General features: G+C 43.1%; 2 protein-coding genes across 2 annotated transcripts; one reads left to right on the top strand and one right to left on the bottom strand.

The window, feature by feature from the left end:
• The first annotated feature begins 3,486 nt into the window (after window positions 1-3,486).
• On the top strand, window positions 3,487-12,295 carry LOC137287378 (betaine--homocysteine S-methyltransferase 1-like). The gene is made up of 7 exons (XM_067819636.1): window positions 3,487-3,574; window positions 7,227-7,423; window positions 8,283-8,477; window positions 8,691-8,802; window positions 8,975-9,153; window positions 11,457-11,538; window positions 11,711-12,295. Exons 1-7 carry the CDS (start codon window positions 3,562-3,564, stop codon window positions 11,998-12,000), a joined length of 1,068 nt encoding a protein of 355 aa, XP_067675737.1. The 5' UTR covers window positions 3,487-3,561; the 3' UTR covers window positions 12,001-12,295.
• A 9,260-nt stretch (window positions 12,296-21,555) lies between these two features.
• Window positions 21,556-26,607, bottom strand: LOC137286237 (soma ferritin-like). The gene is made up of 4 exons (XM_067817967.1): window positions 26,303-26,607; window positions 22,727-22,873; window positions 22,348-22,473; window positions 21,556-21,913 (listed from the first exon to the last, which is right to left on the bottom strand). The coding sequence occupies exons 1-4, from the start codon at window positions 26,405-26,407 to the stop codon at window positions 21,776-21,778; spliced, it is 516 nt and encodes a 171-aa protein (XP_067674068.1). The 5' UTR covers window positions 26,408-26,607; the 3' UTR covers window positions 21,556-21,775.
• Between the last annotated feature and the right edge of the window lie 501 nt (window positions 26,608-27,108).

Here is a 27,108-nt window from a genome sequence, read left to right as displayed (position 1 = left end):
TATATGGACTCTTCCATACCCACCTTATCCTGAGTAATCAACCAGGCATGACATACCCTCATCACCTTATTCATTTTCCGAACCCGAAAGGATAAAAAATAGGCGAAGTAGGAGGAAAGCGAGTAAACGGTTTGGCATGATTTTCATTCAGTCACAAATCTACAACCATATTCAAGTAGCTATGACCATTGTATAGCTGAATGTCATGGTTGTTCTTTTATGGGGTTAACAATGCTTTCAGCAACCTCTCACTTATATATTACGTCATCGAATTGTTAAGTGAGTTTGGTCCGGACAATCTGGTGACCGATACCAGGAGCACTATGTGACGCAGATGGAATACTATCACATGTATATAACTGGTCATCCAGCGAGCCTGACCACCTTGTCATGACAGTCGAATCTTCGACAAGCATCGTGCTACTCGTAGAGTAGCGCTTTTCCTTTGAAGCTCTTTGCCTCTTCCCGAGTTTACAATCGAGTAGTATCTTGGTGTTGATGTTTGATATCTTGTTCATGACCCAGTATGATGATTACATTAATCTGTTATCATCCGTTAGAAAAGTACATCTCATTTATTGCTCAACACGATTCTCTTTCAATGAGGACACCTAGATGACCTACATCGGAATGTTCACACAAATAAAATACATACATGGCTACCCTTCAAGCAGTTTGTTGGAAAAGCGACAAAACCACTTCCAGATTCATAAGAAACATTAGTTACAAACATTTGCACCATCCCGTGTATACCATGAGCGACTATGTATGCATCATTATGTAACATTAATCACACCGGCCGTTCGTGACAAGAACTGAATTTCCGCAACTGACATCATTATCGTCGCAAATCTGGAATTGTTGTTCACATGCATGCTATTAAACATTCTATGGCAGGGTGCGGGTTTGGGTGTGTGTGGGGGTGTGGGTGGGGTTTGCACCTACACCAGGAAGTCCAAAGGATAGGGGGTTACAAAAATTGAAGGCCATAGCAGAATTTTCCAAAGGTTTGTGGAAGACATTTGGCGTACATTGTGGGGATGGAGCAGGTGAGGGTTCTTCGCATAGTTGGTTAAATAAAATAACTGGCTGAAAAATCCAGACCCTACAGATACCGGATCTCAATGATGGAGAAGGATAAAAAACACATGTTATGGTGTTGGTGTATTCTGCACATGTAGCGATATGTCCTGGTGTATGACATATTGCATAGACAAAACGAGGTCAGTTTGAAATGAGATTTAGTTGTTATGTGGTAGCTATCGACCAGTCTGCGGCTAGATTACAGTTTGAAGTGAGATTTAGTTGTTATGTGGTAGCTATCGACCAGTCTGCGGCTAGATTACAGTTTGAAGTGAGATTTAGTTGTTATGTGGTAGCTATCGACCAGTCTGCGGCTAGATTACAGTTTGAAGTGAGATTTAGTTGTTATGTGGTAGCTATCGACCAGTCTGCGGCTAGATTACAGTTTGAAATGAGATTTAGTTGTTATGTGGTAGCTATCGACCAGTCTGCGGCTAGATTACAGTTTGAAGTGAGATTTAGTTGTTATGTGGTAGCTATCGACCAGTCTGCGGCTAGATTACAGTTTGAAGTGAGATTTAGTTGTTATGTGGTAGCTATCGACCAGTCTGCGGCTAGATTACAGTTTGAAGTGAGATTTAGTTGTTATGTGGTAGCTATCGACCAGTCTGCGGCTAGATTACAGTTTGAAGTGAGATTTAGTTGTTATGTGGTAGCTATCGACCAGTCTGCGGCTAGATTACAGTTTGAAGTGAGATTTAGTTGTTATGTGGTAGCTATCGACCAGTTTGCGGCTAGATTACAGTTTGAAGTGAGATTTAGTTGTTATGTGGTAGCTATCGACCAGTCTGCGGCTAGATTACAGTTTGAAGTGAGATTTAGTTGTTATGTGGTAGCTATCGACCAGTCTGCGGCTAGATTACAGTTTGAAGTGAGATTTAGTTGTTATGTGGTAGCTATCGACCAGTCTGCGGCTAGATTACAGTTTGAAGTGAGATTTAGTTGTTATGTGGTAGCTATCGACCAGTCTGCGGCTAGATTACAGTTTGAAGTGAGATTTAGTTGTTATGTGGTAGCTATCGACCAGTCTGCGGCTAGATTACAGTTTGAAGTGAGATTTAGTTGTTATGTGGTAGCTATCGACCAGTCTGCGGCTAGATAACAGTTTGAAGTGAGATTTAGTTGTTATGTGGTAGCTATCGACCAGTCTGCGGCTAGATTACAGTTTGAAATGAGATTTAGTTGTTATGTGGTAGCTATCGACCAGTCTGCGGCTAGATTACAGTTTGAAGTGAGATTTAGTTGTTATGTGGTAGCTATCGACCAGTCTGCGGCTAGATTACAGTTTGAAGTGAGATTTAGTTGTTATGTGGTAGCTATCGACCAGTCTGCGGCTAGATTACAGTTTGAAGTGAGATTTAGTTGTTATGTGGTAGCTATCGACCAGTCTGCGGCTAGATTACAGTTTGAAGTGAGATTTAGTTGTTATGTGGTAGCTATCGACCAGTCTGCGGCTAGATTACAGTTTGAAGTGAGATTTAGTTGTTATGTGGTAGCTATCGACCAGTCTGCGGCTAGATTACAGTTTGAAGTGAGATTTAGTTGTTATGTGGTAGCTATCGACCAGTCTGCGGCTAGATTACAGTTTGAAGTGAGATTTCCTTCAGAAGACTAGGACGAAGACAATGGTCGTATAGTGTAGATCTAGTCTCCTCACTTCAGATGGCCTATTTCGGGAGAGCGGCAAAAAATAAGCTCAGTCATGCCACGATCCAGGTTAATGTTTGGAACGCTGAGTGTAACTGTCTTGATTGTCTTTCCCGCGACCATCGAAGGGACTTGAGTATGTGAAGGGAAAATGTGACCACACTATCGATTAAAATTCTTGTCTAGACCTTGGACAATGTGGCCTAATAGATAAAGACAATAAACTGGGTGATCGAGGGTAGTCCCGACGCAGGTGTTTTGGGACTAGCCTAGTGATGAAATCGTTCCCCTCTCACACGTGCACAATTGCCAACAAGTACACAGTCAGTGTATCGTCTTTGGATATTTACTAAATTAGCACGACAACAATTTTAGTGTTTCTTCGGAATTTTCGTACTAGTTGCAATTCAGACATTCCTAAAAATATAATGCCCAACATTGTGTCCAATGCTGGTGACATATAATAAACAGGTAGGTTACTGTTGCTCATTCTTTTAGTGTGCCATAGTAGCTATAACTGCACTTTCCACTCATATTTAACGATATGCAAACAGATGAACAGATAATTCATGGTAAACAGATCTCATCATTATATTGTATATGCATATTAGAGCTGTGCACATGAGTAGATGGTCCATTATTACAGAGGAGTTTCATTTCAATCATTTGTTTGGTTTCATAAAACATATTCTGTTGACATTTGTGTAAATAGCGATCGTTTTGTTACCCGGAAACAATAGACTAACACGTGACTTGGGACCTACCATTATCACACAGTGGTGGGCACACAAAACCAGAAGGTCTGTAGCGTCTGGTGGAGACAGACACAACATGGCATCGACAGGTAAGTTTGGTCACTAACACAGTCCATTAGGTTAACACCTGTAGGACTTTCATAAACTGCTAGTCATCCCGGGTCTCATGTTGCTGACGTTATCATTGCAGCACACAACACGATACGTATATGTACTTAACGTATTTCTGATGTAACCCGACAACAACACTGATAGTAAACCGTTATTTTGCGTAAATGTACATATTTATTCAATTTGATCTCAGTTTTGCGCTAACTCACGAATACATACTGTTTGTTTCTGACATTTAGACAAATGCGCTGGCGAGGGAAGGGTCAAGCAAACAAATTCACCCTCTGGTACTCTGTTTCCCCGAAATTTAGAAAAGTACAATATATACAATATGATGTGGCGACACGTGGCCGAGTTGTGGTAGATAACGGCAGGCAGTCTGCTGACACATACGGTCTTCTCACATAAATCGGTTGGCCGAACCTCGGTCTCCCATACTTTTATGTTGTCTTGTGATGTCTTGTGTTTTAGCAACAATCTTCAGCGCAAAATGTCTTTGTTTATATGTTTATGTGTTTATACGGGGCACATATGTTACGTCACACGCAATCAAAGCAGAATAATGCAAAACAATTTATATAACGAATGCAAGCAGGCAATAATTAATCTATTTCACTTCCGGGCACCGTCAGTTAAGGGTGTATCGAGTTATGTCGTTTTTTTTTGTCGTACACATGTTCTCTGGTATTGAGAGAAGACACCACGTAAGTGCATTTATTCTTGTCCCACTTCTGATGTCTGTTACATTTGTTACTGATTTGCCAAGACTGCGATATTGTCTTCTGAAGATATTCTCTCACTACGCAAATGATGCACATATTTCTCCTCAATAAATGCACACTCAAAAAGCATATTCCCACCTCATTCCTGTCCTCCAACACACAGACAATGTTATGACATCGCCACTTCCTCAATAAATGCACACTCAAAAAGCACATTCCCACCTCATTCCTGTCCTCCAACACACAGACAATGTTATGACATCGCCACTTCCTCAATAAATGCACACCCAAAAAGCATATTCCCACCTCATTCCTGTCCTCCAACACACAGACAATGTTATGACATCGCCACTTCCTGAACTGAGGAGTCTCCTTGGTTTTTTTGTGCTCGCCCGAGATAGGCGGGTACTTTACAGAACAGCGCCACCTAACTGAAAGACTGCGTTACGTTCTACACATGTCAGGCTAGAATCCTCATATCAGCTATGGACATACACACTTCGGAGAGTTGACTCGAAGATCTGATACATGTGGTGTGTTTTGGTTAGCGAATACTCCGACTCTATAAACATGTACATTGTTGAAATACCTACAACATGGATGAGTTCAAATTTATCCCTGGATTCCAACTGAACTATGTATACTGGTACAGGTTGTTTGACATTAAGGTGTCAGGTTGTCTAAGGCTGATCCAAATATACAGTTGCTGAACACCTTGCCCAGTGCTGGTGGGAAACAGTAACAGGTGTAACGCATAAATACTTCTCCCACAATCGACATGTGTTGCACTCATGTATATTTACTGCATATTTGCCAAACTTAATATGTTGGATAATTGAAAAATACAAATATACGTCACTGGAACCTCTCCAGTGCAAAAAATCCACTTTGGAATTGCTGCATACGTATGAACGGACAATGACACACAATGCTGGCACAGTGTTTACTGACTTTACGGTAATTGCCGCACTCAGTACAGAATCTGGGTCACCTGGAATCAGCGAGAACTGGTTGACTATATGTCAAGGATACCTGGGGCTAATCCAGATAACTGGCAGCTTACATGGACGCTAAGTTATGTCCCCATTGTGATACCTGAAAGAGTGGTTCAGTACACAGGGACTTGCAACGTTAAAAACTGCCATCAAGGTATGTAATTTCACTAACGGCGTCTAAGCGCTGTATAAAAGGAAAGGGATGTGGGCCAACACCCCAAGTTTGTTTCAGGGGGAATAATTCAGCAATGATCAATGTATGTATCCTATGAAAACTATGCACACATTTCAAGCCAACAGATAACTACGATGTGAGACATACAGCACAAAATTCGAAGCAGTACTTTGGGAGCAAGCCTCAATGGAAGCTCGAAAAATCGTGATTTCTCCATTCCCTGCTCAGAATTAGCACTGGTAACGCACCTGTTTTCTTGTTCATTTCGCAGTATACACAAACGGCGTGCACAAAAACATGTTGAACTGATGACACCTGCCAACGCGCTAATCGCCTTTCTTTCGGAGACACTCACACCTCACTGTCATAATGAGTTGATGTACATATAGTCATCGTACATATATTCATCGCAAACAGAAGTACGTCGTTCCCGTTCGCCACTGACGACCTTGGCCTTGACCTGTCGAGCACTAAATAGAGCCTGCACTAAATAGAACGCTTAACCACAAAGCTACTCTACTTCCCACTCTAAAATGAACATATTTCATTGAAAAACAGTTTATAACAAATAATCTAAAAAAACCAAAACAAAACACACACATACACACAAATACAAAAAACAAAAAAGCCCCCGAAAAACAAACAAAAAAAACCCCTCGAAAATGTGATATAATGAAAACGAGCCCTGAAGCTGTGTAAATCTAGACCTGCCACATAATCTTGACTTGCATGGGTTTTCGTCGATATGTTTGTTCCAAGGTCTGTATGGCAAACTAGCTGAATATGTACTTGATGTTTTGGGGGACATGTGACCATGGGCAAAACAGCAATGCGGTCATACCCTTTGCAAATATGTTTCAGTGGCGAAAGCTGTTCATCATATAGTTCAAAGTTCATGTGTAAATTGTGCTTGGTATAGTTGAGCGAAGTTTCAAAGTTCAGCGGTTCCGCCAATTTCAAGTTTTGAAATGCTTTTTGCTACGCGCGATTAGGTTACGCAAAGAGACGAGCAGTTACGATTGGCAGGCGTTTTGTTTTATGCAGTCTACATAGGCCCTCCAAAATCTGAAATCCTGACAATACAATCAGCTGGTACATTATGCAGCTCCACAGAACAGGAGTGCAGCAAGTTTTGTACGATCGGCTCTGTCGGGGAGTCATATAAAGTCTCCTTGACAAATATTATAGGTATTATTGACACATTTCTTCCATTCAATATTTCCAACCATGGTGAGATCGTTTGATAGATGTTTTGAAAGGTCACAGGTCAAGTAATCAAGACGTTACATAATTTGTCTAGACGAGACAATCCGGTGACTGACATGACTAACGTCGATCCTTGTGCTGCATGTTATTGTACAAGGAGAACAATATAGAACAGACTGTCTAGATAGCCCCTTCTTTTATCTCGTGAGTACAGAAGAGGAAATTGCCATCCTTAAAGTACTTCCAAACTTATAAAATGTCACTCAGAGAAGTTGGGGAGAGGACACGTTTGCTTGACAGAACCTAACTGACTCAACTTACCATATAACCAGGTGTCTTTCCCACATTGGTGTTTAGAAGAAATATGTTGAGGTAAGTATAAGTAACTGCACGTATACAGCAGTCGAGCTCTGTACAGACCCTGGCTGAATATCATCGCCGATTGTGTTGCTCCATTACAACAAAGGCTTCTTCGATCAATCGTTATCCTCTGCGTCGTCTGTTCTGATTCCCAAAACAATTATATTTCAAGTGAAAGGTTTGGTGGAAAGACTACGAAATGGGGAGAACGTCATCTGCGCGGAGGGATACATGTGGGAGCTGGAGAGAAGAGGTTTTCTCAAATCCGGGGCATTTACACCTGAAGTGGTGATAGACCATCCGGAGAGAGTTCGAAATCTCCATGAAGAATTTGTCCATGCCGGGAGTGACGTTGTGGAGGCCTTTACGGTATATATTGCTCGTTAAGTCAATTATTAGTGTCTGTTATTGTCCATTGTGTAATCCGTTCTGCAGATGGAGACATGTTCTGGTGAATCTCTTTTATCCATTGCCAGGGCTGCCAATGCTTATTTCCCAGCTCATCATACATAGCACTTGATGTCACTTAACTGTACGTGAATGCAGACTGATGAGGTACTCTGGCTTTTAGGTCTCTGTAACCTTGCTCAGGTTGGAAGGTTTGTGTAGTACAGGACAAAATATGCCTCCGAGGTTTTGTTAGACAATATAAAACCCGACGGGGAGAAAATCCCGAGAAGTGTCTCTAACATATATACCGTCAGTGATGGATAATTACAATGTAGATGATCATTTATTGAAATTACATAAACAATAACTGAACCTCACATAAAATCGATTTAGTGACAGTAACTGTGAATAGATAATTCAGCCCCATTTTCTTCGTCGGTCCGGTGGCTTTGCGGTAGAGCGCTTACCTACAAATAGGAGAGATGCAGTTCCATTTTTGCTTAGGAAATCATTTGCACTTTGACCTTAATCCTGAACGATATTTTTCAGTGGATTTCAAACACTGATGTATAATTTGAATGTAGATGTTCAGCTAGGAAAAGATGACTACAGAACGTAAAACCTGGGAAGAGGTCTTACTAACGAAAAGTAAAACTTTCTAGCAAAATAGTAAAACCTGTCCCTACAAAACAAAAACCTCGAATGCGGTTATTCTGTGAAAACGAGAGATGACCGACTATATAGTGAGAAACAAACTTCAGGTTCATGCAGTTTGATATCCACGTTAGAATTAAGGTCACCGAACCTACGATGATGCTGATATATTCCTTGTCTTCAGTATTACGGCCACCGGGCAAAGCTACGAATGGTTGGAAGGGAAGATGATCTCGAGGTCTTAAATCTCGCTGCTCTGGAGATCGCGCGAGATGTTGCAGACAGAACGGGAAAGTTAATGGCCGGAAACCTTTGTAACACAACAATATATGACCCTGATAATACTGAGTCTGTGGAAGAGGTTAAGTTTATATTCAAGGTATGTAGTCTGATATCAACTAACGACTGAAATAGCGAATGTTGAATTACCAATTACACTGGTCACTTTGGGGAACGCGTACCGAGGCCTATTGCTAAATATAATTTTTTAGTGTTTGAGTTTGATAATCTTTAATGCATTAACATCCTGTGACTCCTGGTAATTGAGAGTGGATCACCAACCATTTTTATTTGAAAAATATACTTACCCCAGGAACAAGTAGAGTGGGCTGTTAAAGGCAAGGCGGACTACTTTATTGCGGAGACATTCGATTCGTGCAGTGAGGCCAGCCTCGCTCTGGAGGCCATCCGGAAGTATGGAAAAGGTAAATGTGCCAATCTTTTATGTAGAAGACAACTGGCACATACTATCAACTAGTACTTAAACAATCATGATAGTTTCAATGCCTCTGTCGGACATCAATTATAGCTTTTCCACTTAAAACCTGACCCACAGGCACTTAATAGCAATATCTGTTGTCTCCCCTTATCACCCAGGTCTTCCAGCTGTGATCACGATGGCGGCGTATGTCCCAGACAGAACCACAGACGACGTCCCCTTCCCCCAGGCCATGAGGAGGCTGGAAGAGGAGGGAGCGGCGGTCGTGGGGCTGAACTGTGCCCGGGGGCCGGCCACGATGTTGCCACTTCTGAGGCAGATCCGACAGGCTTGTAAGGTGAGTGCTCTCTCTTGTGGGTCAGCAGATTCGACAGGCTTGTAAGGTGAGTGCTCTCTCTTGTGGGTCCACAGATCCGACAGGCTTGTAAGGTGAGTACGCTCTCAGATAGGTCACTTGATCGGACAGGTGTGCAAGGTGAGTACGCTCTCTTGTGGATCTACAGATTCGACAAGCATGTAAGGTGAGTACGCTCTCAGGTAGGTCACCTGATCTGACAGGTCTGTAAGGTGAGTACGCTCTCTGGTGGTTCACCAGATCTGACAGGTCTGTAAGGTGAGTACGCCCTCTTGTGGGTCAGCAGATCCGACAGACTTGTAAGGTGAGTACGCTCTCTTGTGGATCTACAGATTCGACAGGTCTGTAAGGTGAGTACGCTCTCTGGTGGTTCACCAGATCTGACAGGTCTGTAAGGTGAGTACGCCCTCTTGTGGGTCAGCAGATCCGACAGACTTGTAAGGTGAGTATGCTCTCTTGTGAGTCAGCAGATCCGACAGCCTTGTAAGGTGAGTACACTCTCTTGTGGATCCACAGATCTGACAGGCTTGTAAGGTGAGTACGCTCTCATGTGGGTGAGCAGATCTGACATGCTTGTAAGGTGGGTACGCTCTCATGTGGGTCCACAGATCCGACAGGCTTGTAAGGTGAGTGCTCTCTCTTGTGGGTCAGCAGATTCAACAGGCTTGTAAGGTGGGTACGCTCTCAGATAGGTCACTTGATCGGACAGGTGTGCAAGGTGAGTACGCTCTCTTGTGGATCTACAGATTCGACAGGCCTGTAAGGTGAGTACGCTCTCAGGTAGGTCACCTGATCTGACAGGTCTGTAAGGTGAGTACGCTCTTTGGTGGTTCACCAGATCTGACAGGTCTGTAAGGTGAGTACGCCCTCTTGTGGGTCAGCAGATCCGACAGACTTGTAAGGTGAGTATGCTCTCTTGTGGGTCAGCAGATCCGACAGATTTGTAAGGTGAGTACCCTCTCTTGTGAGTCAGCAGATCCGACAGGCTTGTAAGGTGAGTACACTTTCTTGTGGATCCACAGATCCGACAGGCTTGTAGGGTGAGTACGCTCTCATGTGGGTCCACAGATCCGACAGGCTTGTAAGATGAGTACACTCTCTTGTGGGTCAGCAGATCCGACAGGCTTGTAAGGTGAGTACACTCTCTTGTGGATCCACAGATCTGACAGGCTTGTAAGGTGAGTACGCTCTCATGTGGGTGAGCAGATCCGACATGCTTGTAAGGTGGGTACGCTCTCATGTGGGTCCACAGATCCGACAGGCTTGTAAGGTGAGTGCTCTCTCTTGTGGGTCAGCAGATTCAACAGGCTTGTAAGGTGAGTGTTCTCTCTTGTGGGTCCACAGATCCGACAGGCTTGTAAGGTGAGTACGCTTTCTTGTGGGTCAGCAGATCCGACAGACTTGTAAGGTGGGTACGCTCTCAGATAGGTCACTTGATCGGACAGGTGTGCAAGGTGAGTACGCTCTCTTGTGGATCTACAGATTCGACAGGCCTGTAAGGTGAGTACGCTCTCAGGTAGGTCACCTGATCTGACAGGTCTGTAAGGTGAGTACGCTCTTTGGTGGTTCACCAGATCTGACAGGTCTGTAAGGTGAGTACACCCTCTTGTGGGTCAGCAGATCCGACAGACTTGTAAGGTGGGTACGCTCTCAGATAGGTCACTTGATCGGACAGGTGTGCAAGGTGAGTACGCTCTCTTGTGGATCTACAGATTCGACAGGCCTGTAAGGTGAGTACGCTCTCAGGTAGGTCACCTGATCTGACAGGTCTGTAAGGTGAGTACGCTCTTTGGTGGTTCACCAGATCTGACAGGTCTGTAAGGTGAGTACACCCTCTTGTGGGTCAGCAGATCCGACAGACTTGTAAGGTGAGTACCCTCCCTTGTGAGTCAGCAGATCCGACAGGCTTGTAAGGTGAGTACACTTTCTTGTGGATCCACAGATCCGACAGGCTTGTAAGGTGAGTACGCTCTCATGTGGGTCCACAGATCCGACAGGCTTGTAAGATGAGTACACTCTCTTGTGGGTCAGCAGATCCGACAGGCTTGTAAGGTGAATGCACCGTCTGGTGGGTCTGTAAACATACCTCTAACTGCTTAGTGCAAAAGTATGGAGTCTGTTTGCTCACGATCGAATTCAGGAAAGGCGAGTCCTGGTTGATGACAGTGTAGTGTCTCTTTGTACATTTAACGGTTTAAATTCAGAACTTTACCTAAACTATAACATCTTAGATTTGAATAAGCTTGCCATCATATATTAAATGCTGTACTATTTTCTTTACCCAGGGCCCTATTGCCGCACTTCCTGTCACCTTCCGCACCACGCCTCAGCAGAAGTGCTTCCAGTGTCTTACAGACCCGGTCACAGGTAATCAAGCGTTCTTGCTGCAGTCTTTACCTTAATTCCAATGACCAGGTGAAATGTGTCTCCATTGCTTCATTATAATCTTGTGGGCAAGATGTAAACTTTTATAAATATTAATTTCTATAACAATAAGTGTATCATGGATATGATCAGGATATATCATTCTTCTATCTAGGAAGCAAGGCGTACCCTGCAGAGTTATCTCCCCTGCAGTGTTCCCGAGCTGAGATCCGCCAGTTTGCTGCAGAAGCGCGGGAGTTAGGCATACAGTACATCGGTCTGTGTTGTGGCAGCGCTTCCTACTATCTGAGGGAAGTCGCCATTGCCTACGGACGCAACCCTCCAGCCGCCAAATTCGAGCCCGATCTTCAGAAGAGCCTACTTGTAGGGGACATCAATGCGTTCTCACGAGGTGACAGAATCAGTAAGCTCAGAGCATTCATGGTTGGAGACATAAAGTTTTGAAACACACACAGTTTTCTACACTTGTATCTGGACACAGAGTGTAAATTCTAGGAGGTGCAAATCTTTAAAACCAGACGAGAGTCAACATGCGAGCCCGTCGTCTGGAAGACAATGTGTTGATATCACGCACAACGACAAGGGTCTAGATTTTCGAAGCTCTCTTAGCGCTACGACAGGCGTACATGCCATACATTCATAGACTTACGACTATCTTGGCGCAAAGCCAGCTTCGGAAACTAGGGCCAGACCCAGGGGATTCGGTTGGGAACGTAATAAATATATATCTGCCGGTGAACCTTTCTTTGCAAGTTTATTTCGTGCATATAGGTGCCTGGAACAACTATAAATGAGCTGTACAAATTTAATCTGGATCTAGTTCCTGTAAACTGTTGCACTCTGGAGTTTATGATAATTGCGATCAGTTTAGAGCAATGATCACCTTTGACATCGGGGTGCCCTGCTCCGCTAATTCCGTCTAATCGGGAATCCCTCAGTAAGAGAACTAGTAAAACCAACTATCATCACGAGTTGAGATGCTGTATTGCAAAGTAACTAAGTTTGTAGATTAATACAACTCACTTTACAAGTAGCAGAAAATAGTCAGTGAGTGAGTTTGGTTTTACGTCGCTTTTAGCAATATTCCAGCAATATGACGGCGGGGAACACCAGCAATATCACTGCGGGGAACACCAGCAATGGGCTTAACACGTTGTACGCATGTGGGGAATCGAACCCGAGTCTTCGGCGTGACAAACGAACTCTTTTAACCATAACGCTAGAACAAAATAGTGTAGCATTACAAATTTAAAGGTAGTATGATACGAAAGTGGCGATTATGGCAAGGCATCCAAACTAGGCTGGGTGTGCAAGGAGAGAACAATCGCCTTCAACACTGGCCTTCGTGTAAGTGAGGTGAGAGTCAAGAGTTGACCTGTTTTCAGCTCCATAAGACTGCAGTACTTATTTTTGAAAGTAATAAAGATAAGTGGGCTCAAAACACAGACTTGACGGGTACAGGAATAACTAATGACAGATGCTCAAAGTGTGAAATAAATTTATTTTCTGTGTCGTTTGACCATACATACATGTATTTGATCCAAGTGTCATTAGGACTGCGGTCACTATAGACCTACAGCTAGTGTCAGCAGATATGTCAACAGATCAATATGGGAAATGGTTTGATAAACCGTGAATACCTACGTTACCTACCTACCTGTCAACGTTATAAATGTAGGGAAACAATGAAGAGAATGCAATCTCGTAACTAATAAAACTGGCCCCATTGCGGGTGACACACGTATCTTCATTGAGTGAGTACCTTTCAGAGTGTGTATCCCAAATACACGATATGGTTCTCCTAATGAGGCTTGAAACTAAACTCTCCCACTCTAGTAAACAAGAGAAATTGTTTGCTTAATGATGGAGAGGTAAGGTTGGTGACTTCTGAAATGCCGAATTGGTCCAAGATACCAATTTGTGAAACACTGGAAGCGTGCTTGACGTCGGACAGTCGAGGCTTATGATACCGTTGCGAGGTATGAAACCGGAAGTTGAAGAGCCAACTGATTTGTGATTTGTGTTTGTGTTCCCTATTCAATAACCCTTCATGTAACCAGTGCGAGGAAACAGAATTCAAGCACAAGGTCAGAAAGTTTTTGACAATTTGATTCTAAATGACATTACGAGTATGAAAGAACCAGTCACAGCTGCAAAAGAATGTTAAATATTATGAAAGCCATTTTGACGACACATATACATTTTTATCGTACGTGGGTGCGAACAGCTTCTGTCAGGCGTGGAAGTTTCTGATATTTCGGTTCAACATGTGTGTTCTTTTTCGTATGCCCTGACTTGATAACCTAGATCTTACAGAAACTATTTATCACTGGATATAAAAAAGTCGCCACATTTCATGCGACACAATCGCATGTTGACCTGACTCTTGAATCCACTGCCGAGGTTTGCGCAATGTCAACTCGATGTCTTGGCTGTTATCAGCCAATTTGATTCGCCACATATAAGGACGGTGGGGTAGCCTAGCGGTTAAAGCGTTCGATCGACACGCCGAAGACACGGGTTCGATCCCCACATGGGTGGGATGAGTGAAGCCCATTTCTGGTGTACCCCGATGTGATATTGCTGGAACATTGCGACAAAAAGCGGCGTAAAACTGAACTCGCTCATTTGTTGATTTCCCACGCCACTAACAGACCAATCGGTGCTACACTTAATGCTGGGTTGGCGATACCAGCAACATGGTGAACAGAAGAACAGTTGCCGCTATATGGATTATCAATACCCACTGTTGTTGTTGCTTGTCCTTTTCGTGGATTCCGCGATGTTGTTTTTGTTAATCCCTATGATAGATGGACAATTAAGTCTGTTCTGTGGTGTGGTTGCCTCACAACCGTGTAGGAAGTTGTTCCGAAATCGTCGCATCGCAATGTCATCCATGAAAAACTTTGTCTTTCTCTCACGTTATGTTGTTGAATGTAAATAGAAATATAACTATAAATTAAGTGACATTTATCGAGAATATGTGTGAGAACATTAAACTTGTGTAATGCAAGATGTATCACTGTTGCTTGAAATAGTAGAGACATTGAAGTACATGTGACCTTGTTTAACCTCCTCACAGTACATCGTGTTTAGACACAAGCATATGGATTTCAACGCAGCAACAAAAAAATGAAAAAAAGAATGTATGTGAACAATTTTAAGATCAAGACGTGATATACTATGGCAAAAATGTACAATGTACCACAAAATGTGATGTTATGCCTATAGAAACACAAAACTCGCGAAGACGACAGACCTGCGAAGCTGGCTACTTGTGCAGATTAATTCAATTTCTGGTCTCAAAGAAAATGTTTACCAAAATATTAGTAATGTTACAACCTGCATCTTACATCTCACAACATTCTGTTCAATAAATTGCTGTATCGTCATCTCTGTAATTTTGTTTAAAAATTATTACACATGGAAATAAACATGTTAGGAAATGGTCACCCCTCAGTGAAAATATTTGTTATTTGTGTGTATGTATTGTCCTGTATTTCCAATGCTTGCAAGATTACCTGTGCAGGGATGGGATACATTAGAATGGCCATCGATACGGTTGCTTGGATGTGGAAGCTTGGGAACAATGCCATACCTCGCGCTGTCGGAGACGAAAGAGCATATCTCATTATTATGCAAAAACACATGTGGACAGCACATGCTGCTATGATTACACAATTACCGTCAGGGGGAACACTCATGTCGTGTCATATGCAAACTAGCTACTGTCAGCGGCAAGTTCACTCTGACATCTACTTCACTTTGACATCTAGTTCGCTTTGACATCTAGTTCACTTTGACATCTAGTTCACTTTGACATCTAGTTCATTTTGGCATCAGACCTCAGTAAACTTGACTCAAAATCAGCCCTATCAGATCACATCAAAGACAACCACGACCACAGTATTGAGAAGACTTCAGCAATAGATCAACCGCCACCAAGGTTATTACATATCTCCAGCTTACTACCAACTCATGCCTATGTCTACATCCTCATCACTGATATCTCCCGCTTATGTCTACATCCTCATCACTGATATCTCCCGCTCATGTCTACATCCTCATCACTGATATCTCCCGCTTATGTCTACATCCTCATCACTGATATCTCCCGCTTATGTCTACATCCTCATCACTGATATCTCCCGCTTATGTCTACATCCTCATCACTGATATCTCCCGCTTACGTCTACATCCTCATCACTGATATCCCCCGCTTACGTCTACATCCTCATCACTGATATCTCCCGCTTATGTCTACATCCTCATCACTGATATCTCCCGCTTATGTCTACATCCTCATCACTGATATCTCCCGCTCATGTCTACATCCTCATCACTGATATCTCCCGCTTATGTCTACATCCTCATCACTGATATCTCCCGCTTATGTCTACATCCTCATCACTGATATCTCCCGCTTATGTCTACATCCTCATCATTGATATCTCCCGCTTATGTCTACATCCTCATCAATGATATCTCCCGCTCATGTCTACATCCTCATCACTGATATCCCCCGTCTATGTCTACATCCTCATCATTGATATCCCCCACTTATGCCTACATCCTCATCATTGATATCCCCCACTTATGCCTACATCCTCATCACTGATATCTCCCGCTTACGTCTACATCCTCATCACTGATATCTCCCGCTTATGTCTACATCCTCATCATTGATATCTCCCGCTCATGTCTACATCCTCATCACTGATATCTCCCGCTTACGTCTACATCCTCATCACTGATATCTCCCGCTCATGTCTACATCCTCATCACTGATATCTCCCGCTTACGTCTACATCCTCATCATTGATATCTCCCGCTTATGTCTACATCCTCATCAATGATATCTCCCGCTCATGTCTACATCCTCATCACTGATATCCCCCGTCTATGTCTACATCCTCATCATTGATATCCCCCACTTATGCCTACATCCTCATCACTGATATCTCCCGCTTACGTCTACATCCTCATCACTGATATCTCCCGCTTACGTCTACATCCTCATCACTGATATCTCCCGCTTACGTCTACATCCTCATCACTGATATCCCCCGCTTATGTCTACATCCTCATCACTGATATCTCCCGTCTATGTCTACATCCGCATCACTGATATCCCCCGTCTATGTCTACATCCTCATCATTGATATCCCCCGTCTATGTCTACATCCTCATCATTGATATCCTTCGTCTATGTCTAAATCCTCACCATTGATATCCCCCACTTATGTCTCAATCCTCACCATTGATATCCCCCGTCTATGTCTACATCCTCATCATTGATATCCCCCGTCTATGTCTAGATCCTCATCATTGATATCCCCCGTCTATGTCTAAATCCTCATCACTGACATTCCCCGCATATGTCTAAATCCTCACCATTGATATCCCCCACTTATGTCTAAATCCTCATCACTGATATCCCCCGCTTATGTCTACATCCTCATCATTGATATCCCCCGTCTATGTCTACATATTCATCATTGATATTCCCCGTCTAAACCCGTGAAGGTCCCGGGGTAGAATAGGCCTTCAGCAACCCATGCTTGCCATAAAAGGCGACTCAGCTTGTCGTAAGAGGCGACTAATGGGATCGGTTGGTCAGGCTCACTGACTTGGTTGACACATGTCATCGGTTCCCAATTGCGCAGATCGATGCTCATGTTGTTGATCACTGGATTGTCTGGTCCAGACTCGATTATTTACAGACCGCCGCCATATAGCTGTAATATTGCTGAGTGCGGCGTAAAACTAAACTCACTCACTCACTATTCCCCGTCTATGTCTACATCCTCATCACTGATATCCCCCGTCTATGTATACCTCAGGCTTCACTGTACAAAGTCTTCCTAACTCCTATGTTCTTATGCTGTTCATCACTTGCTTGATAACGGTCTTAGAACCTACATCGAAACGTCTCTCTCATAGCAATAAAATTGTTCATCCACATATTGCCATTCTTCCTTACTGCCCCAACTTCTAAATGCCTCTCAACGACGTTATCTAGAATGACCTCCCTTGGATCAAGATTTCAACGACAAGACTATTGCAAGGATTTACGAAGGTTTGTGTAAACAGAATGATTGTCGCACAAAATCCCTCCTGCAAAGGCATAATACCAAGGACTCCCGTCACTCCTGGCAACACGACTGGCAGGCCGTGGCACTAAAGGCTCATGCTTGTCTAAGAATCTGACACACAACATAACACACTGTATTTGTCCAAGCTTTCAAATGTTACGCAGTTAAAAATAGATTATACATACAGTCACGTTTGTTATGAATTTTGTATCACAATTTAGACGTTATTTGTTGATTCTCAGATTATGAAGTGAGAAAGAGAAAACGACGGGTGAGATGAATCGAGCATCGAGGCCATGCTGCACACTTGTGTACCCAATGTTCATGAATCCTCCAGATGTTGGCTCACACGCCTGTGGTGTTTGCTTGTTGCTCAATGCCGCAATCAACAGTCTCCGTCTATGTGGTGTTAATCTCTAAATAGTTGAGTCTGGATCAACGGCATGAACATCTATCTCGTAATTTGGATGCGATGACGTGTCAACCAAGTCAGCGAGCCTCATCACCCGATCCTGTTCAGTTCATGGGTTACTGAAGATCAGTTCTAACCCTGATCTTCACGAGCACATACGTATGAACAGTATGCGTATCCGTATGTTATTATAACAACGATTAATTTGTTGATATAACCACTGAATGACTGATACTGAAAAGTAGACATTAAAAAGTTGTCTATACTTTTGTTTTCAAGTTCGATAAAACGCACTGTGTACCTTCTTTTAGCACTAGCTCAGTAAAGAGTCTAAATCTTATTTATGGATTTTTTTTCTATTATTTGTGATCGGCTTGTGCCATAATTTATGCATTAATATGTGTTAACTAGTTTACACACATTGGTAAAGTCGTTAACTCGGAGGCATCCATAAAGTGTATTGATAATATACTACCAACAATAAGTATTGGAACACCCAAATCTCAGAGTATAACAAAGCGAACTTTAAGTGACAGGGTCGGTTTATTACAAGGGTAAATACCACATGTTTTCTTAAGACATGTAATGGATTTATGGGCAAATATCACAGAATGCTATTCCAGTACTAGCAGCGGAAAAGGATGAAAGTCGCAGAATCAATAGTTAGTGTGTTCTCCACGCTGATTGATGGATCCTGTACATCTGCGCCTCATGGGCCTTACAAGGGCGCGGGGGTAACTTGTGGAATCAACAGCTCTTCCGTCTGAAGACACTGTACAAGAACCCGAAGAGTCGGTGCCATTCCATGATTGTACTTAATATATCGTCCAAGAATGTCCCATAGATATTCATCTGGAGGTAGATCCGGTGAATAGTCTGGCCACTGCCTCACATGCACATTATATTGTTGCAAGAAGTCCCTAATCATTCGAGTTCGATGTGGTCTGGTATTGTCATCGTTTGCACCTTGTATCTGGCTTAGTTTAGGGATTATACGTTTGCTTCTCACTGATGGCATTGCATATCACAGTGGCTTGCGACGCTAAACACTGGACCCCGTTAGTGACAGTACATGTATATTCCTTGATGGCAGCTTTTAGCGTTACACGCCCCTGTGTCGCATATGACATTGTTAATCAGAATAAACTAAAAATAACTGGATTGGATTTGGGAAAACAGCTCATTTCACCATAGGTTCTGGAAACATCCACACATATTATTTCTCAGTGTTAAAATCCCAGAGCGTCGATGTTATAACGCTCTTTAAGTGAGTGGTTCCGGCGCTTGCCACATGTTATTTCTACTTTGAAGACTTCCGGTGACCACGCGAGCGCAAGAACAAGGTGGAAAGCGCGATGTGTTGCGTAGTAACCGATGTAATGAAGGACATACCACCAGTTGAGCCGAATATTTTCCTGATTTCAAATTCGGGTATTAATGATGATCACTTGTTCTGCGTATATTTGGTCTTACACGTTCGTCAATGTTCTACAGAGAATATAAGGCGACCTTGTATTTATAATGTACGCGCCTGTTTTATGTTTTCAGGCAATGAAATAATTTTTCTTCATCTTTCATGAAGATCCAGAACTGCCAACTGGGTGTCAGAGGACCTATCAGTTCCACCACTGCCACAGACAACAACGTTTGCGTTTTCAAAGATGATTAAACAACTTTTTTGGTGGAATCCGGAAAATGTTCAAATATAAGAAAGCTGTTGGGTATTAGTAAATGATAAACCTGTGTACTATTTATATTTATGTGGCAATTTTGTACAATGATAAAATGTGCAATTGATCGGCCCGTTTCTGATACAAGCGGACTGTTCTGCAGCTATGATCATTGGACTACACGCAACCAGGGCCGACGTTATACAGTCCACAGCAAGGTCACGAGGTCACAACAATGATTTAGTCACAGTGACAGCTGTTGTTTTCACTACAGAGTTGGATCAGTTTCAGCTAGCTGGGCTAATTATTGCAAATATGCATTATCTGATCGACCATGCAATCTGCCTGGTAATAGCAACGACAGAACTTCGTCCAGCTTGGCATTGTGATAGTTTGCAATGGCACAGTGACTTGTGCCTACATTTGTACATCGTCTTAGTTCCTTTTTCAGAATATGATTTCATAACGATTACCATGACGGTGCTGAGGCGACTGGTGTGCTGTGTACACTATATTTCAAAAGTGGTACATGAGAATGTCCAGTAAGGATTATCTCCCTTACACTATTACACCCTTTGTGATCACGTCATCGGTGGTCCTGCACATACCATATCCGACCGAGTCGGAATGCAGAATTGTAACTAATTTGTAAGTGAAAACAATGCAAGTATTCCGTTATTTCAAATAGTTACACAAAATTCACGGCCTGATGCCGATTCGTAGCGGCGACATGTAATAAATTTGGAAACAGAAAGGAGGCCTGCAAGAGTTTCATTGTCAGATTTAAATCGTAACGGAGGTAAGTATTCTATGATGAACATTTTGACGAAAAGTGGATCCACAAGTATAAAATGTCACCCTTATGAAGAATCCTGTAGTGAACGCCCAGAGGGTCAACGTGCAAGTTCTTCACCCACCGGTGGGCGTGACATAAGGCGGTGCCATACACTTACTTCCCCAAATCTACCTGGTGGACACGTTGTCTGATGATGGTGTTGTGCTAAAAAGTCTGTTTTGTATTACCACAGATATCCTTGGTGCCAAGTGATTAGGAGGGACCCCATCTAACCTCTCTGGTGTAGGTTTAAGAAAAGTTCATTAACTTCAATCTGGCCAAACCTGCGCTGCTGTGTCATTGACTGAGAGGCAGCAGCAGACAGACATTTGAGTGAGCTGAGGCAGATGCTTTGTTGATTTTCTATTTTCTGAATTGTTTATAATCGTCATGTGTTTTGTTTGATCTAAGATTCACTTTGAGGTCATGGCCGTTGATGTTTTTATGGATTTTTTTCCCAAATGTAGAAGTGAATTGCTACTTGTTTGTGAGACGAATATGGATATCTGATATTACTAGCCAGAAACAAAAGTCCGCATTGATGGCGACATATTTGCCTGCGGCTGCTAGGTGCAGCCCGAGTTAGGGGCTTCTACAGCTGCTGCGTGACTACTACAGCTGCTGCGTGACTACTACTATAGCGGGGGTTCTCAAGTCCAAGCAGCAAACACAATCCTGGGTCAGTGAAATAACTAAAATATTTCATTTAAAATCTAGAATCTGATCCATGGAATTCCTCCTTGATGCAAGTATAAAGAATGTGACGTCATAGGCAACTTCTTCTTTGTTGTAGAGAGCGACAATTTTAGTGTGCGTTCTTACACAGCTGAAAGTGTTTCTAGCGTGCTGATCATACAACTTGAATTACAGTAGATCATGGATACTTACACCAGTAACACCACACCTAGAACACCTACAGTAGGTCATGGGTACTGACACCTGTAACGCCACACCTAGAAAACCTGCGAATGACAACAGGAAGTAGACTTCGATGCACTTGACCCTTTTATTCTCTTTTTTCAAGTTATGTCAGCCCTAACAAAACATATAAAATTGTTCAACAGAAACAAAACATTGATCAACGAGAATATGAACGAAATTAAAAGGACGGCCTCACGGCCCCAGAATTACAGGCAGAGATGGTGACTGCTTTAGAGGGCTGACTGGGTGCTGTGACAAGCGGCTATGTCCACGTGACGATTGGGTATTACTCCATGGACTCCTTGTCGTACATGTATTCACCCAGACCAGTCCCGACCCGCTTCAGGTTGGTGATGTGGTCCGAGATCTCCTTGATGGCCTTCACCTGCTCCTCCAGGTACTCGCTCTCCAAGAAGTCGCACATCTGTGGAGGAAGGAGGGACATGTCAGTCATGGTTGGGAGACACTTACGGGGGTGAGACGCTAATGGTGGGTGATAGAGACTGAGTGGATCAGCTGGAGAGACGCTAATGGTGGGTGATGGAGACTGAGTGGTTGTAGTTGTTTGCCAAGGAGACTTACGACCAGTGTTAACTGTCCAAGATGCGGGTTGCTTTAATAACGCTTTTATACAAATATTAACAAACGCAGATTTCTGCAATTCTTTGTTCGTAAATTAAAGTTTCTGACAAATTTAACAAAAACAGTTCATAACTCTTCAAAGCCAAACAATTTAAACACTGATGGGTTAGCTCTATATAGTTATCAAACATTCAAATAGCTGACATGTTCTTCTCTATGGCGTAACGTAATACAGAGGATGATTTGACTGAAGTACAGGTGCGACTGTCTTCTCACCTGCGCGTCGTTGTGTTTGTTGGCGACGGCATGGAGGTCCAGCAGGGCCTGGTTAACGTTCTTCTCCAGGGCAAGGGCCACTTGCATGGATTCCAGAGGGGAGCCCCACTCGTCCCTGTCAGGCTTCTGCAAAACACGAAAACTGTAAGATTCTGCTCCAGAATACTCTTCTATACTCAGTAGCCAATGCCGGAAATACCCCAAAACATCTAACACAATACAGAACATTTTCCCACCTACTGACCCTCTGCCATCTTGTTATTTTATCCGCTGTACACTCTCAACAGTCGAACGTTATTGTATCCCCAGACAGTGAATACCACCTAAACAATCAGTCCCATGTCGTTACGCCCAGCGTCACATCTCGTGGTCAACTGACCTTGATGTCTTGCAAGACAATGCGACCTCCTCTGGTGTTCTGGTACTTCATCAGCTTCTCAGCGTGCTCTCTCTCCTCCTCGGCGGCCTTCTTGAAGTACTTGCTGAAGCCAGGCAGGGCAACATCATCGCGGTCGAAGTAAAACCCCTGCAAAACAAACCACAACCATCACACATGGTTCCTGTGTTAAGAGTGAACTAGACTGATTTCGAAGCACGCCAGATGACTTCAGGCACAGCAAACTTTTGCTACTGACATGTGCCTACCAAATACATGCACTGCAAAATCTAGAATATGACCACTGAATGTAGTCAAGTCCTGGGAATATATGTCTATGGTTTACAGGGACGCCTTGGGAATATACAAAGATGGAATTATCAGCAACAGGTGTTGGGACTCAGCATCTGTGGGACATAGCACGCTGTCAGTGAATGTAAAACCGTGTCTTAGGCACAGAGCAGTGTATATGTTCTTCCCGGGTGTTTCCATGGTAACATCAGAATGTTTAACGATTAGAAGATGCAAAGGTCTCCTGTTAGTGGTATCGTACCCAGTCTACAGTCACACGTTTAATCAGGGTACACCCTTTCCAGGTGGGGACTTAAATCCTCCTCTACCTACTTGCACAATCCTGTGCAGTTGTCCACACAACAAAAAGGTGCTGCCTGCCTAACTGAGCTGAAGGGTGTTAAATAGATGTCTTATCATCTTTAAGGGACTTACATTCAGTGAATTGTGACCAAGAACACGCCCATGATATTTGTCTGTGTAAGCCCTAAAGTCACGTATTGATATATATTCCTAGTCTTAGGTACAACAGCAACTGACGTTAAACCGACATGGAGAACCACACCCGTACATATATATTTTAACGATTACAACAATGGCGGCGGCTACATAGCAGATCTGATCAGAACGAGGCTGTGAGTCATGTCACGAGTACGGGACATGACAAGCATTTATTACAGAGATGTCCACTTGTCACAACTTTCAGGCCTATTTACAAAAGCCCTTCATAAGATGACGACCGGGTCGGAAAAGCGATGTTAACGTTAATAACTATTAGCTTGATTAGAGAGTTCGAGATTCTGTTGTATTATCTGACGTTCAGGAAACATGCGTGGTAATGTGGGATGGGCAAAAGGGGTGCAGCAACTGGTTACAAACTCATTCATTTTAGTATTTGTAACATTAACAATACGGAATCGGCAGCTAAATGATTTCCAAATTGGAGACAGGAAACGTCTTCTATGTTTAATTACATACACATAATCCTCCCTCAGGAAGGCTATTTATTATTGATCAGTATTTACGTTGCGAACACGAAAGTCTTGGCAGACTCGACCAAGCAAAAATGATTAATGTTTCAAGAGAGGGCAATACCTTACATGGGTAAACATACACAAGACTCTTGGGCCGTTTGATGGTCGGACGGTTACCGATTTGTGAATAGGCTGTTTGTGCCCATGGTAAACGGGGATATGAAAGAATCTTGTGTACGCTGTTTCCTCGGGGACAGACAGCTTCTTTCCTTCTGGTGTGACGCACAGACGTCGGGAGAGGGTCTATTGATTAGATACTGAAGGTCTATATTTTAACCACATTTATTACCGTTAACGTATTGATCTTTTTCGAAAATACATGATTGTGTATCCACCATGACACTTAGTCGATAAATAGGGTTTCGGTAACAGGAGAGATGCTGTCTATGGACCTTGCCAGATTAAGTACACCGTGTGTGTAACCTGTCGACTGAACGTGTGACCGTGGCTCAGTGATTGTGCATGGTCTTACTGGTCATGGTGTTGTCCCTGTTTATCCTGACCCGTCAGCACGCAGTGGTCATACACTAGTTTAGATGTTAGTGTGTGCTGGTATGGCCAGCTAGAGGACATGTGGCAACACAGTTGTAATATCGTACAGACCAATACAATGGCGTCTAAAACGAAGTGAGGCAAGGGTGTGTGATATGCCAGATAGTTTGTGAGGTGTTATGTCTGACAATGTGTGAGGTTGGTAATAACTGATATAGTGAGAGTACAGTATGTGCGAGAATGTGTGATATCATGTGTGGCATTTGTATAATATCGAATGGGATGTGTGACAATTGAGAAAATGGGTGATGAATGGGTGAGCGAGTGAGTTTAGTTTTACGCCGCACTAAACAGTATTACAGCAATATGGCGGCGGTCTGTAAATAATCAAGCCTGGACCAGGCAATCCAGTACCTGCATTGATCTATGCAAATGAAAACCGAAGACGTCACAATGAAGTCAACGAGCCTGACCAGCCGATGATGTTAGTGCCTCTTACGACAAGCATTGTCGCCTTTTGTGGCAAGCATGGATTGGTGAAGACCTATTCTAATCCGGATCTTCACACATGTGAGTATGTGTATTGTAGGTGCGACAATGTATGATATCATGCATATGATTCGAACGAGATGTGTGATGAAGTGTGAAAATGTGTGACAGTTGGAAACATGAGTGATGACAATGTGTCATGTGAGTGTTATGTAAGACTACTGGTGATGTGGTATATGAACCAGTGTGTGGTGAGGCGATGTGTGCTGTATTTGCGATTTGTGATCATAGGATGTGTATGACAGCATGTAAGCAAGAGTGACATGGAGTGTGATGTGCGAGATAATGTGTCATATTTGAGATAATGGGTGACACAATTCGTGATGTGTGATGCTTCGTCTTAGAGCTCTCTCCGCGATGAATCATCAGAGACCTAGTCAAACTTTGTTTTTATGAAAGTGCAACACGACATTGGACGCGCAGTGGTGATTCATTCTTCCTCTAACGATAACAGGCTGGCCATTTTCACCTGGGACATTTTTCAATTCACCTATTCAGTAATAGGATACGTTAAGAATGACGTATTCATAAGTCACGAGCCATATACGTACATGCTATTTTGACACAGCTCTGATCACTGTCCCGTCAAAATCGTGTTCATGTATACAAAGAGTAAATATCATGTTAAAGCACAACGCCGTAATATTTTCACTCATGGGAAGTCACGTGTTATGCCCCGTGAGTTGAAACAGGGTCGATCACGTGATACGCGACCTTCCCCGCTTCTCTAGAGGTTGTAAATATAGCGCCTCTCATCATGGGGTTCAGTTTCGATATTTATATAATAGGACTTGAGTAGAAATATGCCGGATGTGTCACAATTGGTCAGTATACGTGTGCGTGTAACTGTCGAAATGCCGTCATGTTGAAAATGCCCCTGATAGATTGACACACCGCCAATGAGAACCACACATCCTCGTCCCAACACCTTCTTCCTCCATGACAGTCAGTCAACTACCTACAATCACCTCATGTAAAATCGCCGACGCAATACCGAATGCGACCGCTGTCCATTACAGCTTTGTAATTGTACAAGCATCGCTAGTTATTGAATATAAGCGACAGTTATATCACGTCTGGGGTATAAATGTCATCTATTATACGTATTACATATAAGTTCGCAGTAAAGCTTTTAGAAAATATATGGGCGTTGACGGGCAGCCCCTGGATTACATCGGTAACAGGCTGTCATTACTGCGCGGTATATACTTACAATTGACTGGTAGGTATAGCTGGCGTACAGCTCCATATTGATCTGGCGGTTGATGCCGGCTTCACTCTCCACATGGAAGTTCTGGCGGGGTTGAGTTTGGGCCATCTTGCTAGATTCTCGGACTAACAACTGGGAACAAATGAGATAAAAATGGGATTTGTAGAAGTGCTTTTGATAGCGTCGACTTTGCCCGTACGTTCACTGACGCAGCAAGACAAACATCTGCTAAACACGCTGCGCGACCCAGCTTTTATAGTCGAGCGCTGGGTCACAGCAATACGGTGACGTCATAGAACATCCGGGTCACTTGAGGCCCCTTTGAGGATGTGGCGTTATCTCAATGTCACGTGCTGGGCCCTTCAAAGGCATGAATTTCAGTTTCGCTAATTAGCTCCTCCCACCCCCACCCCCTCTCTCTCTATCTCCATCCCTCTTTTTTTCAGACACACGCACCACAAAAGCACAGACACAAACTCACCGAAATGTGTCGTGATAGGTACAAAGCATTGCCATAGCAACATGGATTCCAAACTGAATAAACTAATGCTTAAGGCTTAGAGGCAAAACTTAGAGAACCAAATGTGACCTCATTTGACAACATTCTGTATCACATATATACCGAGACAGTGGTAAAAAATGTTAATATACTACTTATAGGAATCCGTTGCAGGGTCCTCTGACACCCAGTGCACAGTTCCAACAATACGTCTCTCTCTCGCTCCCTCTCAACTCAATAAATATTTCATTAAGTAGTCGGTTTACGGTACACCTACTGGCATCACAGTAGACATTTCGTCATGCAGATT

The sequence above is a fragment of the Haliotis asinina genome, chromosome 6 (assembly GCF_037392515.1).
Source record: "Haliotis asinina isolate JCU_RB_2024 chromosome 6, JCU_Hal_asi_v2, whole genome shotgun sequence".
NCBI classification, from domain to species: domain Eukaryota; kingdom Metazoa; phylum Mollusca; class Gastropoda; order Lepetellida; family Haliotidae; genus Haliotis; species Haliotis asinina.
This window is presented reverse-complemented; position numbering and strand designations above follow the sequence as displayed.

Excerpts from the sequence above, each read along its gene's own strand:
- LOC137287378 (XM_067819636.1), top strand. Across the intron at positions 7,424-8,282 it reads ACGTTGTGGAGGCCTTTACG|TATTACGGCCACCGGGCAAA; the intron begins GTATATATTGCT and ends CCTTGTCTTCAG. Across the intron at positions 9,154-11,456 it reads AGATCCGACAGGCTTGTAAG|GGCCCTATTGCCGCACTTCC; the intron begins GTGAGTGCTCTC and ends TTCTTTACCCAG.
- LOC137286237 (XM_067817967.1), bottom strand. The coding sequence starts at position 26,407 with ATGGCCCAAACTCAACCCCGCCAGAACTTCCATGTGGAGAGTGAAGCC. Across the intron at positions 22,874-26,302 it reads GCTATACCTACCAGTCAATT|GGGTTTTACTTCGACCGCGA; the intron begins GTAAGTATATAC and ends TTTGTTTTGCAG. Across the intron at positions 22,474-22,726 it reads TTGTCTTGCAAGACATCAAG|AAGCCTGACAGGGACGAGTG; the intron begins GTCAGTTGACCA and ends CGTGTTTTGCAG.